General features: G+C 24.4%; 6 protein-coding genes across 6 annotated transcripts; 4 read left to right on the forward strand and 2 right to left on the reverse strand.

Annotated features, from left to right (window-relative positions):
* Positions 1–10: 10 nt before the first annotated feature.
* Positions 11–3,170, reverse strand: DICPUDRAFT_157636 (uncharacterized protein; the record flags this gene model as incomplete). The annotated part of the gene is made up of 2 exons (XM_003292825.1): positions 11–1,799; positions 1,879–3,170. 2 exons carry the CDS (start codon positions 3,168–3,170, stop codon positions 11–13), a joined length of 3,081 nt encoding a protein of 1,026 aa, XP_003292873.1.
* Positions 3,171–5,322: 2,152 nt separating this feature from the next.
* Positions 5,323–6,642, reverse strand: DICPUDRAFT_83468 (uncharacterized protein; the record flags this gene model as incomplete). Its single annotated transcript, XM_003292826.1, has 5 exons — positions 5,323–5,424; positions 5,502–5,948; positions 6,029–6,138; positions 6,279–6,467; positions 6,561–6,642. The coding sequence occupies 5 exons, from the start codon at positions 6,640–6,642 to the stop codon at positions 5,323–5,325; spliced, it is 930 nt and encodes a 309-aa protein (XP_003292874.1).
* An 862-nt stretch (positions 6,643–7,504) lies between these two features.
* DICPUDRAFT_157638 (uncharacterized protein) lies at positions 7,505–8,054 on the forward strand (the record flags this gene model as incomplete). Its single annotated transcript, XM_003292820.1, has 2 exons — positions 7,505–7,561; positions 7,644–8,054. 2 exons carry the CDS (start codon positions 7,505–7,507, stop codon positions 8,052–8,054), a joined length of 468 nt encoding a protein of 155 aa, XP_003292868.1.
* Positions 8,055–9,300: 1,246 nt separating this feature from the next.
* On the forward strand, positions 9,301–14,123 carry DICPUDRAFT_58194 (uncharacterized protein; the record flags this gene model as incomplete). Its single annotated transcript, XM_003292821.1, has 3 exons — positions 9,301–9,747; positions 9,815–10,456; positions 10,607–14,123. The coding sequence occupies 3 exons, from the start codon at positions 9,301–9,303 to the stop codon at positions 13,973–13,975; spliced, it is 4,458 nt and encodes a 1,485-aa protein (XP_003292869.1). The 3' UTR covers positions 13,976–14,123.
* A 1,155-nt stretch (positions 14,124–15,278) lies between these two features.
* DICPUDRAFT_92947 (uncharacterized protein) lies at positions 15,279–16,019 on the forward strand (the record flags this gene model as incomplete). The annotated part of the gene is made up of 1 exon (XM_003292822.1): positions 15,279–16,019. A coding segment is annotated over exon 1 (423 nt), but the record flags the coding sequence as incomplete, so codon positions are not given.
* A 2,040-nt stretch (positions 16,020–18,059) lies between these two features.
* On the forward strand, positions 18,060–19,011 carry DICPUDRAFT_83472 (uncharacterized protein; the record flags this gene model as incomplete). The annotated part of the gene is made up of 1 exon (XM_003292823.1): positions 18,060–19,011. A coding segment is annotated over one exon (952 nt), but the record flags the coding sequence as incomplete, so codon positions are not given.
* Positions 19,012–19,024: the final 13 nt, after the last annotated feature.

The raw sequence follows: 19,024 nt of genomic DNA on the forward strand, positions 1-19,024 counted from the left end.
AAGATTAATTTTAATTAATATACTCCTTCATTTCGATTGTATCAGACAAATAGAAAGAGGGGGTATTTGGGAGACTTTGTGCACTATCTAATGGTGAACCTGAAATTGGACTAAGAGCTAAATTCGACATCTTTTCGAGTGTTGGGGTCGTACTAGTTTGATTTGGTGTATTTGAAATCGAGTTATTACCATTGCTTTGTTGGCTGTGTTGAAGTTGTTGGAGTTGTTGTTGTTCTGATTTATAACAAACTTGACATAAAATAAAGACAGTTGGTCTTTGAATTTTTTGTTTTTTTGTTGGGAATTGTTGTTGGAGGTGTGGGATTTGTTGATTATAGAGATGTGAAGTTTCTAAAAGAGCTGGTGATGATGATGAAGATGATGCTGAAATTGGTGTTGGTCCGCTACCATTACCATTGCCGCTACTACTACTGCTATTACTGCCTATACTACCATTACTACTATTTAGATCGTCTAAGAGGTGACTGTTATTTGGGTTTAATAGTAATGATTTTTGATGTTGTTGATGTAATTGCTGTTGTTGCTCGGCGGTTGGGATTTGATTGGGTTTTAATTCAATGTATTCGGCTTTATCTAAAATTTTAACATCATTTGGGAGACATGTGATACAAAAAGAAGAAGGACAACCCTTGCAAATAAAGAAACTGCCACCTGATTCATTTGGTGTTTTTCTACATTGTTGGCATGCATGTCTTGAACATTTCCAACTACGTGGTGTGTGTGATAAACCAGCACATGAACGATGATAAATTTTTGGACATGATCTACATTGTACCATGGATGTACGGCCTTTAGAATCTTCCTCTTTTTTGCATGAAAAACAATTTCTATCCAAAAGAGTTCTATGCTTCTTTGGTGATCTATTCTTCTTTTTATCATCTACGTTCTTTAGCGAATTAACAGAGTCTTGTTGAGGTGATTGTTGATCGGCGATGAGAGAAAAGTTCTTTACAACACCATTGACACTATTAGACTTCCAAAGGCTTTGTGGACCATCAAATGATGTAGATTTAGAGTTTAAAATAGACATCGATTGGATCAAGCTATTAGCTTTGGTTTGGAATTGACTGAAAAGCAAAGGACTATTACTGCCACTACTTGTTGATGGCGAGGTGGGCGATCCAGATGGTGATTGGTTGATTGTACTACTAATATTCTTTTTATAATTTGACATTTTAACAATACAAAACTTCATCATTTCAACCATTTCATCCTTTTTAGTTTTCTCTAATAAAATTTTCTCTGCTTGTGAACTTTCCATTATTTGTTGTGATGCAACATTATTAATATTGTTAAAGTCGATCTTTTGATTTCTAATATATAACCATTCTTCTACTGTACCGGCGGTTAATAATCTAAACTTTCTTGTTACAGTTCCTAATGATTCTACTTTTAATTTGAATGAAAGCGAATTGTTAACATTTAATTCTCTAGAAATCTCTAAATTCCAATAGTTTTCAAATTCGACAATGTTCACAATAAATTGATTAAAGATTGAAGAGTTTAAAAATGATGATGAGGTCGATGATGTTGATGCTGGTGATGATAGCGGTGATGCTGGTGAAATGGGTGATGCTGGTGATTGTGGTGATGCTGGTGAAATAGGAGATCTTGGAGTTGATGGTGATAAATCTTGATGCTGGTTACTATGTTGTGATGATTTATTTGATGATTCAAAATTAATAAAATCATTATAATTCGAAACTATAATAATTGGTAATTTTGATTTTATTAAACTCTTTTCATTGACTTGATCAATTTTTAAATAATTTAATGATCTATAATAAAATTTTTAGTTAATATATTGATTTTTTTTTAAATATATAAAAATTTTAAAAATTAAAAAAAAATACACACTTTTGTTTTAAAAATTCTTCTAATAAAACTAAATATTGTTGTGAACTTGTTAATAAAAATAAAACCTGTGGTTGCTTTTCTTGTTGTTTTGAGATTTTTTCAAGTAAATAGGAAGTTGCTAAAAATTTTGAAGAGTGTTTAATTGTATCGCTGTTGTTAGAATTTGAAAGAAGATTTACATGATTGCAACATTTTTCTAGTTTAAGATAAAGTTCATGTAAAAATTTAGTTTGATCTACTTGTGGTGAATTCATCTTTGGAATGTTTTCTTTTAAAAGTGATCTATATAAAGTTTCTTGACTTTCGGAAATTTGAAGGAATAAATCAACCTTGCCACTATTTGTATTTGATGCTGTAAGGCTGTTACCACTATTGTTATTATTGCAATTGTTATCAAAAGCAGTATTAACTTGATTTTCGATTTGTTTTTCATATGTTAAAACATTTTCAAAATTACCTATAAATAATTCATTACTTGGTGGTTCACATACTGATCTTTTTCTGGTTTGAAGTGGTGGTGTTGAGGATGAAGATGATACGGTTGGTGAATTTGATGATGAGTTATTTGTCGTGGTAGTTGTTGTTGTTGTATTATTACCTGAAGTATTGTTATTTGGTGTATTACTATTATTGGATGAGGTTTGTGTTTTTTGTGATGGTGATGGTGATGGTGATGGTGAATCATCTAAACTATTATTATTTGATTGGTATGGTGATAATGGTTGTTGATTCATCGATAAATATTGTTGAGATGGTGATTGTGGTTGCATATTTAGACGTTGGTGGTCAACATAATAGTATTGGTATTGTGGTTGGTGTGGTGGAGATAATGATTGAAAAACAATCGAGTTTTGTTGTTGTTGTTGTGATGATTGTTGGGTTTGGTAATGTTGTTGTGGTGATCCATAATATAACATTGGTAATTGCTGGGGAGGTGATTGTGGAGCCCCAATAGTACTCATGTGAGGAGAATCTTCCGAACCACTATAATTTGTTGATGGACTAGCTAAATATTCACTTATACTATCTTCTGGAGAAAATGGTTGTTGTTGTTGTTGTTGATATTGCTGTTGCTGTTGGACATTTTGGTAATGTTGTTGAAGTAAAATTTGTTGTTGGAGTTGGTGTTGATGTTGTTGTTGCATATGATGGATATGGTGTTGTTGTTGTTGTTGCTGTTGTTGGTATTGTTGTTGATGATGGTAACTATTAATATCATCAGATGTTGCGTACATCTGAGGCGATAGATTATTACTATCAAATTGACTATTATATATTATTTGTTGCTCCATTCGATAGTATTTTATTTTATAAAATTACACATATATATTTATATTATATATTATTCTTTTTTTTTTTGATTTTTTTTATTAAAAATTATTATTATTATACTATTATTTTTTAATTATCACCGTCTGCAATTTCTATTTTTCTGATTATTTTTTTTTATATATATTTTTTAAAAAAAAATAAGAATAATAAGTTAAAAAAAAAAAAAAAAAGAATTACTTTTTGACAAATGTAAAAACACTGTTTGATTTGTATCGGTTATTTTTTTTTTTTTTAAAATTTTTTTTTTTTTTAGTTTTTTTTTTTTTATTTGGTTTCTGTTTATGATTTTACTATTAAAACTATTTTACTATTATTATTGTAAGATTTTCTTATACTGTTATACTATTGCTATTGCTATTACTATTATACTATACTAAAATTTATTTTTATTTAAAAATACAAAGATAAAAAAACTCTCCTCTATCGAGATCCAAAAACTATTAGTTCCTTCAGTAGTAGTAGTTTTATAAGAAAAAGAACCCTAATATTGGACAAAAATAATGAGGAGATTTAAAACAAGATATATATAAAAAAAAAGTAAAAAAAAAAAAAAAAAGAAAGAAAAAAAAATATTTAAAAAAAAAAAATTTATTTCTCCTTCTTCCTTTGATTTATTCTATTATTTTACTCCCCTATGTATATATCTTTTTTAACTAATATTACAATTTATTGTTGATTTATTATTACAGAAATTAAAAGAAACAAGATAAAAAAAAAAAGAAAACAAAATAAAAATAACTATTTATCTATTTATATTATTATTAAAAAACACAAATATAATAATAAAATTATTAAGAAAAAAAAATTTTAGATGGAACTAATAATACAATTTGAAAAAATAAAAATAAAAATTTAAAAATTAAATGATAAAAATAATATTAACACAAAAAAAAAAAAACTAATCAAAACGTGATTAATGTACCTATGCAGTATATGTGATGTATATAAATAAATTTAAAAAAAGGTGATTATTATCTATAACTACTAAAATAATAATACAATGGGGTGGTTTTTAAATTAAAAATAAATTATTTTGTTTCTTTTTTTTTTTTTTTGAAATGGGGAGCGGGGGGTTATATTATTGTGTGTTTTAAAATTACTACTACTACTACTAATATTACTACTACTACTACTATAAATTATAAAATTGAATAATTTTTATTATTTTGTTTTATAATGTATTATTACTGTTGAAAAAAATAAAACAATGTTTATTTATTTTTTTGTATAAAAATTTTTAAATTTGAAATTTTATGAAAAAATGATTATGTGTAAAAAAAAAATAAAATAAAATAAAAAGTATAAAAGAACTATTTAATTCCAATTTAGTTTATCGATATTATTATTGGTTTATTATAGTACTGATATTGGTATTTTGAAATTGTGTTTATAATAAAATATTTATTATTAATATTGTGTTTATATGATTTATTATTTTAGACGAAAAATTAAATTATATAAAATAATATGGGAGTGATTGAGAATTATAATAACAATACAAAAATAAGTGTTTTATTTGAATTTATGTGTGTTGTTTGTGTATATATATATATTTATTTAATATTTATATTTATATTTTAAAATCTATATTTATCTATAAAATTTTTTGATGTGATGAAAGGAAAAAAAAAATAAATGTAAAATTAATTTAAAAAACAATAAAATGGAGAAAAATAAAATAAAATAAAAGAATTAACAGGTCTCTTTAAGTGTGTGATTTAAGATGTTGTTGCGTTTTGTGTGTGATGTATGTGTAATGTTTTTAAAAAAAAGAAAAAAAATAAAAAAATTTTTATTTTTTTTATTTTTTATTTTATTTTTTTTTTTTTTTAAAAAAAATTATTTTTTTGATATTTTTTTGATTGAACAATCCAACACTTTGTGAATTCTGCCCCCTATTTTTTTTATTTTTTTTTAGTTCTGGAAAATGTCAACTTTGTTGATTTATTATCTCACAAAAGGATTTAAAAAAAAAATGATTAGACACCCAAAAGTTGTCATCACAACCATAACTACTTTTTTTAATTTTATTTTTTTATTTTTATTTTTTATATTAATTTATTTTATTTTATTTTTGAGCAGTATTATATATTTTAAATTTAAAATTGTTTTTTAGAGTAGTTTACCAAAAACAAAAGATAAAACTGCTATTAAAAGCATAATAATTATAGTTTGAGTTTTAAATGGTGACTCTGTTTTAATCATTTCAATTTGCTAATACAAAAAAAAAAAAAAATTAATATTTAATTTTAAAAAATTGAATTAATAATAAAATGAATTTTTGAACTTACTTCATTTAAAGTTTTAACTTGGGTACGTAATTGTTCGTTTTCGGTTGTTGGTGATGATGGTGATGAGGTTGTTGCAGATGATGATAAATTTGTTCTTTTTTGGACTGTTGGTTTAATAACTGCAGAATCGTTTTTGGTTGTTGGTTCATAAATATTTGATGTGTCGCTATTGGTATTTTTATTATTATTACTATTATTATCTTTATTTGTATTATCATTATTTTCTATAGTATCATCGGGATTATTTTTATTATCTTTTGGTTTTGTGACACTAATATTTGGAACATCTAAATCGATTTGATGTTTTTGAACTTCTGAAAGAATTGTGCTATTTGATTTAAATTCAGATGGTATTGGTGATGCTGATGGTGATTCTTGTTCGTTTGGTAATTGGAAAACTGCTTTTAATTTATGCTTCATGATTTGTGTTTGTGGTGAATTTTGCCACTATAGTAAAATAATTATAAAAAAGGTTAATATCCAATAAATATTATTTGTCTGTATACTACAATAATTAATTAACCTACAATCGATTTTGGATCAATATTTGGGTCGGTTACAATAATTGATTGAATTTGGAATTTGTCTTTTGTTTTCATTGAAATTGATGGTGCATCTTTGGTGCAATTTAATAAAACTAAAATAATAAAAACGAACGAACAAATTATAAAAATAGAAAATAATTATTTTAGTAACTATTTATATTGTCATAACTATTATTATTTTTTATTATTATTAATATTGTATGATTTAAATTATTTATTTTTAAATACTTACTTTGGACATCAATTGATTTTCCTGGTGGGATAATTCCAGTATTTGGTCTTACGCAATATCTAATTGGTGCAGTAGTTTTAACCTTAAAAGCTAATGTATGTTCTTCGCTAATATTTGATAATTTAATTTCGTTTGTAATAACACCCATAAATGGAGCTAAAAATATTAAATGACAGTTAATATACATTTCTATTGTATAATTTAAATTATTATTGATTATATAAAAAACCTGTAACCTTTTCCTATTTATTAGGTTATTTTTTTTTTTTGTTTTTTACATACGATGGTAAACTAATTTTGAAGGTCGAATTTTTAAAAATGTTTTGGAATAAGTTGGGCTTGCAGTTAGATTGTGAGAACTCATTTTTTGATTTTATAAACTGTAAGATTCTATAGGGTTTGGTTGGTACTATAGTTATTTTAATTGAAATTATAATATAGTTGTAAAAAAATGTACAGTGGTTGTAACCCTTTTTAGAATTGTGATTTTTATAAAAATTATTGTGAAAAAAATAAATAATAAAAAAATAAAATAAAAAAAATAAAAAAATTTTTTATTTTTTGAAAATAATTTAAAAAATTTTTAAAAAATAAATTAAAAATTTTTAAAAAAAAAATTCATATAAATAAGTTTATATTTTACCTGTTTTAAATAATTTAATAATATGAAAAGATAATATCTATAAAAAATACATAATTAATATAAATTAATATCAAACACTTTTTTTAATTTTAAATTTTTATTTTTATTTTTTATTCATCATTATTTATTTTTTATTTTTTTTTATTTTTTATTTTTTTTTATTTTTATTTTTTAAATAGATACAAAGAAATCAAATTGTTTTAAAATATATATATTTCAACATTTATTTCTTTTTATTAGAAAACAATCAAAATAGTAACATATAGAATTGTATCGTTAAAAAAAAAAAAGATCACAATTCATCTTGGCTGTTATAAATAAATAAAAACAACCCCATATAACCAAGAGTTTACGCGCTTTAAACTTCATCTTTAAATATTTTTTTTTTTTTTAAATTTTTTTTTTTTATTTTTTATTTAATTATTTACAGCCAAATTTTTTTTATTTTTTATTTAAACAAATAACAACAATAACAAATTAAAGTAACTTAAGATAATAATAACTATATATTAATTATTTTTTTTACAATCTAAAGAAAAAAAACTATATACTTAACCCATTCATAAATTAACAACATATAAAAATGTCACAAGATCATTCAGTTTCAAAAAGACTTCAAAGCGAATTAATGAATTTAATGGTAGGTATTTCTTATGCATTACTTTTATATATTTTTTAACTCATTTAAACTAATTAGGAAATAAATAAAATTTTTTCTAAAGATGGGACCATCACCAGGTATTTCCGCATTCCCAGATGGTGATAATATTTTTAATTGGGTTGGCACTATTCAAGGAGCAGAAGGTACAGTTTATGATCAATTAGAATTTAAAATGTCATTAAAATTCCCAACTGACTATCCATACAAGCCACCAACTGTTAAATTTGAAACTCAATGTTTCCACCCAAATGTAGATACTAATGGTAATATTTGTCTTGATATTCTTAAAGACAAATGGTCACCAGTTTATAATGTTAGAACTCTTTTACTTTCAATTCAAAGTCTCTTAGCCGAGCCAAATAATGAAAGCCCATTAAACAGTTATGCTGCCTCTATTTGGTCCAACCAAGACGAATATAAAAAAGTTTTACTAAAAAAATATCAAGAGGCAACAGGAATAACCATTAATTAAACTACATAACAATAATAATTTATTATTTTTATTAAATAAATAAACAAATAATAATAATAATAAAAATAATAATAATAATAATACTAATACTAATACTAATACTAATAATAAAAAATCATATAATAATAATAACAATAATAATAATAATATTTTATAAATAATAGATCTCCTCTAATAACACCAAAACATAATCATCATACCACTCCACAATACCATCCATATTATCACCAATATAATAGTAATTAAATAATCACCCCCATTTTTAATAATTTTTATATATTAATTATTTTTTATTTTGTATTGATTAAATTAAATACAAAAAATTTTAAAAACACCCAAATAATAATAACATTAATAATAATAATAATAATATAATAATAATAATAATAATAAAAATAATAATTTATTTTATATATTACAATTAAAATTGAATATCAAAATTTCTACCCCTATACTAGTGTGTATTTGAAAAATAATTTAAAAAATAAAAAATTTTAAAACATATTTTTATTTATTTCTTTATTTTATTTATTTGCTTTGTTTTGTTTTGTTTTGTCTTGTTTTTTTTTTTGTTTATAAATCTAATTTTATTTTAAACACACACAATTAAAACCAAACACACATTAAAAAAATAATTATTATTCAAGAATATTAATTATTTTTTTAGAATAAGACATGATAATAAAAATAACAATATTTGACAAAAGTTAAAAAGAACAAAAAATAAATAAATAAAATTAATAAAAAAAAACTTAAAAAAAAGAAAAAACCAATTTATCTTAAATAGTTGTTGCAACATTTTAAATAATTTTTTTTTTTTCACTCAAAAAATTATCATTTTATTTTAAAAAAAAAGGTTGTGGCGTTTGCTTAGATATTATTTTTTTTTTTATATTTATTTTTTTTTAATTTTTTTTTAACTTTTTTTTTTTTTTTATTTTTTTTATTTTATTTTTTACACAGGATAATAACAGTGATCATTTTTTTTTTAATAGCAATAAAATTTATAAATAATATTATCAAAAAGTAATATTAAAAATAATAGCAATATAACATAATAGCCAAAATAGTAATATTTAAAAATAGCAAAACAAACATCTTTTAAAAGAAATCAAGTGTGTGTTTTTTTTTTTATTTTATTTTTACATTGTTTTTTTTTTAAAATAAAAAAGTTTGTTTTTTAAATTTAAATTTAATTTAATTGTGTGCATGTGTGTGTGATTTTTATTTTTATTATTATATTATTATGAATACAGTTACAGAAAGAAATAATAACGAATTAAATAGTAATACTAGTAATGATAATAATGTAAATAAAATATCAAATAGTAATAATAACAACAACAACAACAACCAAGATTCATTATCACAAATTGATCAGCATCAACAAGATAAATTTAAATTAAAACAACAAAAACTTAAAGAAAGAGAAAATTATTTAGAGGATATTTTGGGTAAACAAATTTCGGATTTTGAAGAAGAGATGGCAGAGCAAATTAAAAAGATAAATAGTGATCCTCAAAATCATCATGATGACGCCCACCATAACCCAGTTCAAGAGGAGCACGATAGAATTGAACATGAAATTAATGAAATAAAGGGTGTTTACAATAAAAGAAATATGGAATTTCATAAAGATTTAAGATTTGAAGGTCAAACTAGAATGAGAGAAGGTTCAATTTTAAATTTAGAGGTAACTATAAAATCTATAACTTTATATATCTATTTTTATAATATAAATATTAATAATTACATTTTAGAAACAAGGACTTGTAAAAGTAATTAGTCAAAGATTTCAAACACCAGATACAGCATCTTATACTAGACCAGCAATTTCAAATAGTTCAATTAAAGATAAGATTTTAAATATGAAAAAAGAACAAGAAAGAAAGAAATTGGAAATGGAAACTCAGCAGAGAGAAAAAGTTATTATATTATCAGAGGATTCATCTTCTCTTCAAGTATACCATCCATCAGTTTTAATCGATAGAATGAATAGCAAACCAGGTGATAAATTAGAAACAGATAATAATAATTTAGCAACAACATCCACAGATAATTCAGCCTCTGCTAATAATGGTAATAATATTACATCAGTAAAACCAAATACAGCAGCAGCACCAATATTAGTAAATTCACCAATTAAACTATCACCTTCAGCTTTGTCTACTCCATCAACATTATCATCTATGCCATTATCACCAATAGTCGCCAATAATCCAACTAAAAATAATAATAATAGTGGTAGTCCATCAAATAACCCATATATAACAACAAATACTATATCAAAAGATAACAAAGATAAAATAAAAAAGGACAGCAAGGAAAAAAATAAAGAAAAAGAGAAAATCAAAAGTAAAGAAAAAGAAAAGGAAAAAGAAAAGAAACAACAGGTCAAGAATGTTAAACAAACCAATAAAGATTTTAAAAAAAATTCATCAGATAGCATACCAAATATTAAACAAGCCTCATCATCACCATCGTCATCATCATCATCTAAAAAAGAGAAAAGATCAACCACTGCAGCATCATCACCATTATCACCATTACAGGCTCCACCAAATGAACTCATTAGAAAGCGTAGAGGCAGAACATTAATTACTCCATCCGTCGATGCAAAGAAAAATCTTCAAATTTATTTCACAATTCCAGAAAAACCAATCCAAAAAGTTATACCAACCAAACCAATATTAAAACCATTTACATCGACATCACAACAATTTTTAAAGGATTTGGTTAAAGAATCAACTGATATTAAAGAAACAACAAGTAAAGTAGAGGGTTCAAGTTTATCACTTTCATTTGAAAGCGAAGGTTCTTCTTTGGCAATAAATAATAATGCTGAGGCATCTTTATTAAATGTTACATCTCTTAGGGTTAGGGCTTTAAAGACACCATTTAATATATTATTTATTTTACCAAATCAATCAAGAAAGACACTGTTAGTTAAAGGAACCGATACAATCGAAGTTTTAAAAGAAAGATTAGCATCAGAATATTTAGAATCATTTCCAAAATCAAATCGTTATGGATCAGATTCATATTTACTTTTAGATTTTAATAATACTCCACTAGAAAAAACCCTATCACTCAATAAATGTGAATATATTTTAGAAAAGAGATCAAAAGGTTTATTACCCAAATTAAAGATGATCGAGAAATCTGATATTTTGGAGGCCGATTCAAGAGAGGAACTTTCACCACAAGAATATGATATCATTCGTAAAATTATACCAAATACCAGTAATTTGAAGGGCGATGAAGTTGATTATTTTAGAAGGGTTACATCAAGACAAAGATACGAAGCATTACCACATATTAAAGGCTCCATTCAATCAACATTGTTACCACGTCTCTCCATTTTACCAATTCCAATTGTAGCTAATAAAATTTTAATTTCTGTATTTTTACCAATCACTCAAGTCACCAAAACATTAGATTTAGAACCAAACGAAACGGCAGATGCTTTTACAAACCGTATTTTCGTAAAGAATTACTCTAAACATTTACCAAATGTAAATGCATCAGATTTTATTTTAAAAGTTGTCGGTAGCTCAGAGTATATTCACGGTCCATATGATATTAGAACATTCGAGTGTATAAGAAATCACATTATCCAAAGTACCAAACCACAACTTACACTTATACAAAGACCAAAGAGTGAATTAGATCCACCTCCATTTAAACCCAGATTCGATTTCCCACCAGAACTTTCAATCGATTGTGAAGTTTCAGATTATCGTACAGATATTTGGGATCAATTAACTCATTTTTCAATTAGAGATATAAAGAGACCATTCTGTGTTAAAGTTTTAGGTTCATCAAAGATTCCAATGAATTGTGTTAAAGATGAAGATACAAGTATTATAGTTTCAATATCACTTTATCATGGTATCGATAATTTTTCAAAAGTCTTTACAAGACCACTCAATCCATCAACCCCATCATTATCATCAGACTCTTTAGCATTAGATTGGAACGAGCTTTTAGTTTTCAATAATATCGAATATTCAAATTTACCAATTGATGCAAGACTTTCAATTAGTATTTACTCTACAAACGATTCAGTAGATGAACAAGATATAAGGAACCACGATCAATCCACTAAAAAATTAACACCAATCGGTTGGGCTAATTTAATGATAAGCGATTTCAGACACCAATTAAGACAAGGTTTAGTTCAATTATCATTGTGGCCAAATGAATTTTCAAATCCATTAGGTACATGTTCAAATAATCCAAATCCAAATTCGGTCAATTTAATTTTAGAGTTTGAAGAGTTTGATTTACCAGTAATTTTCCCAAGAAATAAAAAGATACCAAATGTAGAACCACCAACTATCAATTCAAACGATATGAGGGACTTTTTCGAATCAATCACCAACTTGGATCCACTTTCAGATTTAAAGCCAGACAAATATTCACAACTTTGGGCTCTTAGACATTACGCAATGTTATTCCCATCAGTTTTACCAAGATTAATGTTAAGTGTACCTTGGATGCAAGCTGTAGCAGTCGATGAGGCATACAATCTATTAGAGAGATGGCCAAGATTAAAACCATATGAAGCTTTAGAATTATTAGATGCAAAGCATGCCAATAGAAAAGTTAGAGATTTTGCAGTTAGTTGCCTCGAAGAGTTAAGCGAAGATGAACTCTTGGATATCCTATTACAATTGGTTCAAGTATTAAAATATGAACCATTCCACGACACTAAACTTTCAAGATTCCTTTTAAGAAAAGCCATTTTACATCGTAGTATAGGTCATTCATTCTTTTGGTATTTGAAATCAGATTTACATGTATTAAATCTTTCAGAAAGATTTGGTATTCTTTTAGAAAGCTATTTATATGCATGCGGTGCACATAGAGTCGAATTACTCAAACAATTAGATGTAATCAATAATTTAACCGATGTAGCTAAAAAGATAAAACCTTTAAAAGATCAAGATAGAAAGGACTTTATGCTTAAAGAACTTGAATCGATAGATTGGCCAAAGAGATTCCACTTGACTTTAAATCCACGTTTAGAGTCCAATGGTTTAATCATTAATAAAAGCAAATATATGGATAGTAAGAAATTACCACTTCGTTTATCATTTACAAATACCGACATGAACGCCGACCCAATAGAGGTTATTTTTAAAGCTGGTGATGATTTAAGACAAGATATGTTAACTCTTCAAATGATTCGTCTTATGGATAAACTTTGGCAAAAAGAAGGTCTCGATTTAAAACTTTCACCATATGGTTGTATTTCTACAGGTGATATGATTGGTATGATCGAGGTGGTATTAAATGCAGAAACAACAGCAAAGATTCAAAAGAGTGCAGGTGGTGCCACAGCAGCATTTAAACTAGACCCACTTGCCAATTGGTTATTACAACACAATAAAACAGAAATCGAATATCAAAGAGCAGTCGATACATTCATCCTTTCTTGTGCTGGTTATTGTGTAGCTACTTATGTACTTGGTATCGGTGATAGACACAACGACAATCTTATGTGTACAAAATTAGGTAGATTATTCCATATCGATTTTGGTCATTTCCTTGGTAATTATAAAAAGAAATTTGGTTTCAAACGTGAATGTGCACCATTTGTATTCACCCCCGATTTTTGTTATGTAATGGGAGGCAAAGAGTCACCCAAGTTTGCACAATTTGTAAATTATTGTTGCACTGCTTATAATATCCTTAGAAAGAATGCAAAACTTTTTATGAATCTTTTTGCAATGATGGTATCCACAGGTATCCCAGAATTACAATCAATGGAAGATTTAAATTATCTCAAAGAATCTTTCTCTTTAGAATTATCTGACGATAAAGCTAGAGATAAATTTATAAATTTAATTCACGAAAGTTTATCAACTAAAAGAACACAATTAAATAATGCAATTCATATTGCTTTTCATCCATAAAAATATAACAATTATAATTTATAATTTATAATAATATAAATAATTTAAAAATAATATTTATTTAAAAAATTTAAAATATTTAATAATAAAAATAATATAAATAAACCATATCTTATTTATACAATAAAATTTATATATTTTTTGTTGTAAAAAAAAAAAGGTTTGTGGGTTTTAAAACAAAGTGAATAGGGCTTTTAAAAAAATTATAATTTTAAATATCCGTTACCCCATTTTTATTATTTCCATTTAAAATTATAAGAAATGATTCACATACCCAAAAATAATTATTTTTTTAAATATTCAAATGGTTTTCATATGAATGTAAAATTAAAAAAAAAAAAAAAAAAATTTTATTTTTTTTCATTTTTTTTATTTTTTTTTTTTTATTTTTTATTTTTATTTTTTTTTTTTTAAAAAATCTAAATTCAAAAACGAATAATATATATAGAGCTGAAACTTTTAATTAATAAATGTTAATATAATAATAATATGTATCAAGTCTGTAAAATATTAAAAAAAACCCAACCTCCACTCACAACATTTATTATACGTGGTTTTGTTTCATCATCAAACACATCGACAACTACAAAAACTACAGCAGCTCCAATTGACAAATCGAAAACCGAAAATAAATTCAAAGTGGAAAATAAAAAATATGACGATATTTTAAAAAGAGATTTGTTATTATTAAACAGTAAAGAAGACTCAATATTATCAGACAACAACATCCCATCTGCAAAACCATCAACATTTCAGCAAAACAATAAAAAACCATTTCATTTCGAAGATTCACTCTATCCATTAAAAGAGTCATTATCCACACAAAAATATAAAGATAAAATATCATTATTAAAATCATTATTGGACAATGAAGATATCGACGAGGCAGTTCAACTTTTCCACAAGTCTTTAAAGGTTAACCATGAAACATTTTCATTAATTCTTTTGAAATGTTTACAGAAGGATGTAGATATGGCCATTGGTTTCTTCAAGCTTTATTTAAATGACCAGTTTGTCGACTATTTAAACTCATCGCAATTTTTATATTTTTTAAGAAAACTTTATGAAAAGAGTCCCCAATCAATCACAGAAATCTACAATTTTTTATTAAAATCAAATTTAATCGATATTAGAATGAGCTTTATATTTTGTACTTTTTATTTAGAAACTGGTCAAGAAGATAAGGCAATTAAATTAATTAATGATAGTTTTAAAAAAAAAATAAAAAACTCTGAAGATGATATAGATGACTATTCACAATCACAATCACAAACACAACCACAGCCACAACAACAACCACAAAATAAACAAAACAAACAAAAACAACATCACATACAATCAATACAACCACAACAATCACAAGATGAAAAAAATATATATAATATAAAAAAATTAACAAATTTTTGGAATTTTAATTTAAATAATCAATTATATTTTTTAAATAAACCAGTAATACAGTATAATAACCAATCACCACAGTATTTGGATTTATTAGAATATTTTAACAAGTTATTTTCGGTATCCTCGAGATATTTAAAATTCTATGAATTAATTTCAGAACTCTTCCTCCCAAACGGTATTATCACTTCAAAGAGATTGGTGCCATCTTTAATTAAATATATGCAAGTTTGTCTAAAGTCCAAAAAACTTAATCAATTAAATAATATCATGGAACCATACAAAAAAAGTAATAGTGGTTTTGAATTAATTAAAGCTCAAGTTCTAGGTATGATATTGCACTATAGCTTTTATAGAGGTTTAGAGTCATTGGAGTCCTATATATTTTCCAATTTCGTTAACAGCTTAACACACAGCATTAGATTTAAAGAGGTACTATACAATACAGCTATTTTTTGTTCATTAGAGGTCGACGAATACGGTAAAGCTCTTCATTTTTCCGATTTAAAGAAAATTGCAATCAATAAAGCCATCGAAAAAGAAAGTGCGGTCAAATCACATATGGATTTCAAACATGATTTCTATTATCCCTTTATAGCTTATCATCATATCAATAGAAATGAAATGTCATTACAGTTTTGGATAGAAAAACAAAATGAAAAAGTCAAGCGCGAAGAACCTCATCCATCCTATCAATATAAAGAATATAATATAATTAACGAAACTGATAAGTTATTTAAATCAAAAGATAAATCAATCAATATTTATTTAGAAAATTTAAAGAATTCATATTTTAGATATTATTATAAACAATTAGAAGAATTAGTAGAAAAATATCCAACACAAAAAGCAGAGCAACAACAACAACAACAGCAATCATTATTAGAGTTAATAGATCAACAAAGAGAAAAAGAATTTGTCGAAGAGTTTAAAAATTATTTATTAAAAATTAATAAGGAATTGTTTTTAAATCAAAATGAAAATAATATATTTTATAACAAGTTACCCCATTCAGAATTATTCATTTCATCAATTCAAAGATTTAAAATATCATTCAAAGTTGATAGAGTCAAAAGGTACGAATACCTTCAATTTATTACACAGCTCTATGTTCCATTTCAAGTTTTCATTTCAAACAATAGCGATTGGTTTTCATATTTATCATCCAACGAAAAATCATTAACATTCATCAGTAACTCTTTACCCGACTCTCTCTTCAAATCAAATGATTTTTACAACTTTTGGTTACATAAAAATTCAAACTATAGCGTTCCGGAATATGGTGATTTGTTATGGAAGCAATTAAAGTTTATGGTTGATAATAATATCCCAATTTACAAGAAATCAATTAACGCATTCGTTTCACATTTATTTAAAATCGATCATACAATAACCCAAGAGCAATGGAAGATCATTAGAGATGTTCAAAATAAAAACCCATGGATTACAGGTTCATTCAATGATCTCAAGTTTAAATTAAGATTCTACCCAACAAATAGCTTTGATTATTTAGCAGAGAATAAACATAAATCCGATCTTAGAAAAGGATTGGATGTTTTAAAGAAAAGAGATTATTTAACACCAGAATTAGTTATTCTCTATGTAAATTTATCAAGTAAAACTACAAAATTTATAGCAGAATGGGACTTTTTATTTTCAAGAATTTCAAATTATAAAAACTATTACTCTGACGGTTTACATCAACAATACTTTGCTTGGGCAACTTGTAAAGTTTTAATTCGTAACAACAAACATGATTTGTTAAGAAAATATATAAAGAACTTTTCATTAGAAATCGTCAAATTGGATCTTAATATTATTTTAGATATAATTTCACCACTTTCACCAATTGAACAAGTTACCTTTATTCAATCTCATAATATTATCAATTATTCAAAGGAATCAGTTAGAAGCTATCCCTCATTTTTCGTAAATTTCATTAAAGAGTTAAAATCAAAATTATCAAACCCTGAAGATTTCCCAAAATTAGACTATATAATTTCAAAAGAGTCTCAGTTACCAGCAAATGAAAATAGAAAAAATTTTGAAAGTTTATTTACAAATTTATATTTAACTGAATAAATTAATTTCGCAAATAAAAAAAATAAAAAATAAAGTAATTAAAATACCGATATTTTATTGGTAATTAATTTTTTCAATAAATAAAACAAAAAATTTTATCTTTTTTTTTTATTTTTTTTTATTTTTTTTTATATTAATAATGTTAAATAAATCTTCATTTAAAATTAAAGTTATATATTTTTTTTTTTAAAAAAAATAGTTAAATAAAAAAAAAAGTGTGATTTGAAAATTATAGTTTTTTAGATTATTTAATATTTGTTTGTGGTTTTATTTCTTTTTTTTATTTTTTTTATTTTTTTTTTCGATTTAATTAAAATTAAAATTAAATTATATTTTTTTTTTTTTTTTTTTTTTTATTATTTTTATATCTTTCAAGAATATTCTTTAAAATTTTGGTTTTGTAGGAAAAAAATTTAAAATTTTTTTTGGAAAGAAAAAATTCCGGTTTCCGTTTAAATTTTAAATTAAAATTTTTTTTTTTTTTTTTTTTTTTTTTTTTTTTTTTTTTTTTAAATTAACTTTTTTTTTTTTTATAAATTTTTATAGAATTGTAAAAGTATAATAATAAAATAATATTAATATAGTGTAATAATAATAGAAAGAAATGAATCCAGATTTATTTAATAATTTAAATGAACATATATTTTGGAAGGTGTTTCACAATAAATTTCTTTTTAAAAAAATAATTTTTTCAATTGAGGATATAATAATAGATTATAAAGATTTATCACAATATTATTTAGGAAATAAAATTAAATTTAAACATATTTCAAATTTAAAATTTTTTAATAAAAATGATAATAAAGAATGGTCAATTTTAAAAGATAAATTAATATCAAATCAGTTTTTAAAGATAGATAAAGATTCGATTGTGGAGTTTATATACCATTGTAAAAATAGAGAAATTATTCAACTGTTTTTAGAAAAAAAGAAGGATTTTATTCCTATCGAATTAGACCTTGTTTCATTGTCTCTAGAAAATAGTAACATGGTGGCATTCCAAGTTTTTTTGGATCAAGGTTATCCTGCTTCAAGTAAATCTGTTGAAAGAGCTATTCATTTCGGAAACATCGATGCTTTAAATATACTTTTCAAACAAACAAGTGTTGGTAATCAAAAGTATTGGTTAAAACTTTTCAGAAATAAATATATTCAATTAGAAATGATAGAATTTTTCATCTCCAAAAATGAAACCTTACTCCATGACTATGGCCAGGCCTTAGATGATAAGGAAAAGTTAGATTTTACAAGTTTCTTCTCAATTAAATCTCTTAAAGTTAAATCTATACTGTTAGATTTCAATCTTGTAGAAAAAAATGAAGTTTCAAGTTTTTTCATCTATTTTATAAAAAATAGTAATTTTGGGTTAATTAAAACAGAGCAAGATTTATTGTTTTATATTAGAGCATTTTTCAAGTTAGCATGCAATTTAAGAGAAATTCCACTTCAAGCCCAATTAAAAATTGATGAAATTCAAGCAAATAAAAAAGATCAAGATTCAGTATACCAATTAACTTTAATTCTTTTAGAAGAAATTCAAAAAAAACTACATCCAAGTCAGTATTCAAA

The sequence above is a fragment of the Dictyostelium purpureum genome (genome assembly GCF_000190715.1).
Source record: "Dictyostelium purpureum unplaced genomic scaffold DICPUscaffold_376, whole genome shotgun sequence".
Taxonomy (NCBI): domain Eukaryota; phylum Evosea; class Eumycetozoa; order Dictyosteliales; family Dictyosteliaceae; genus Dictyostelium; species Dictyostelium purpureum.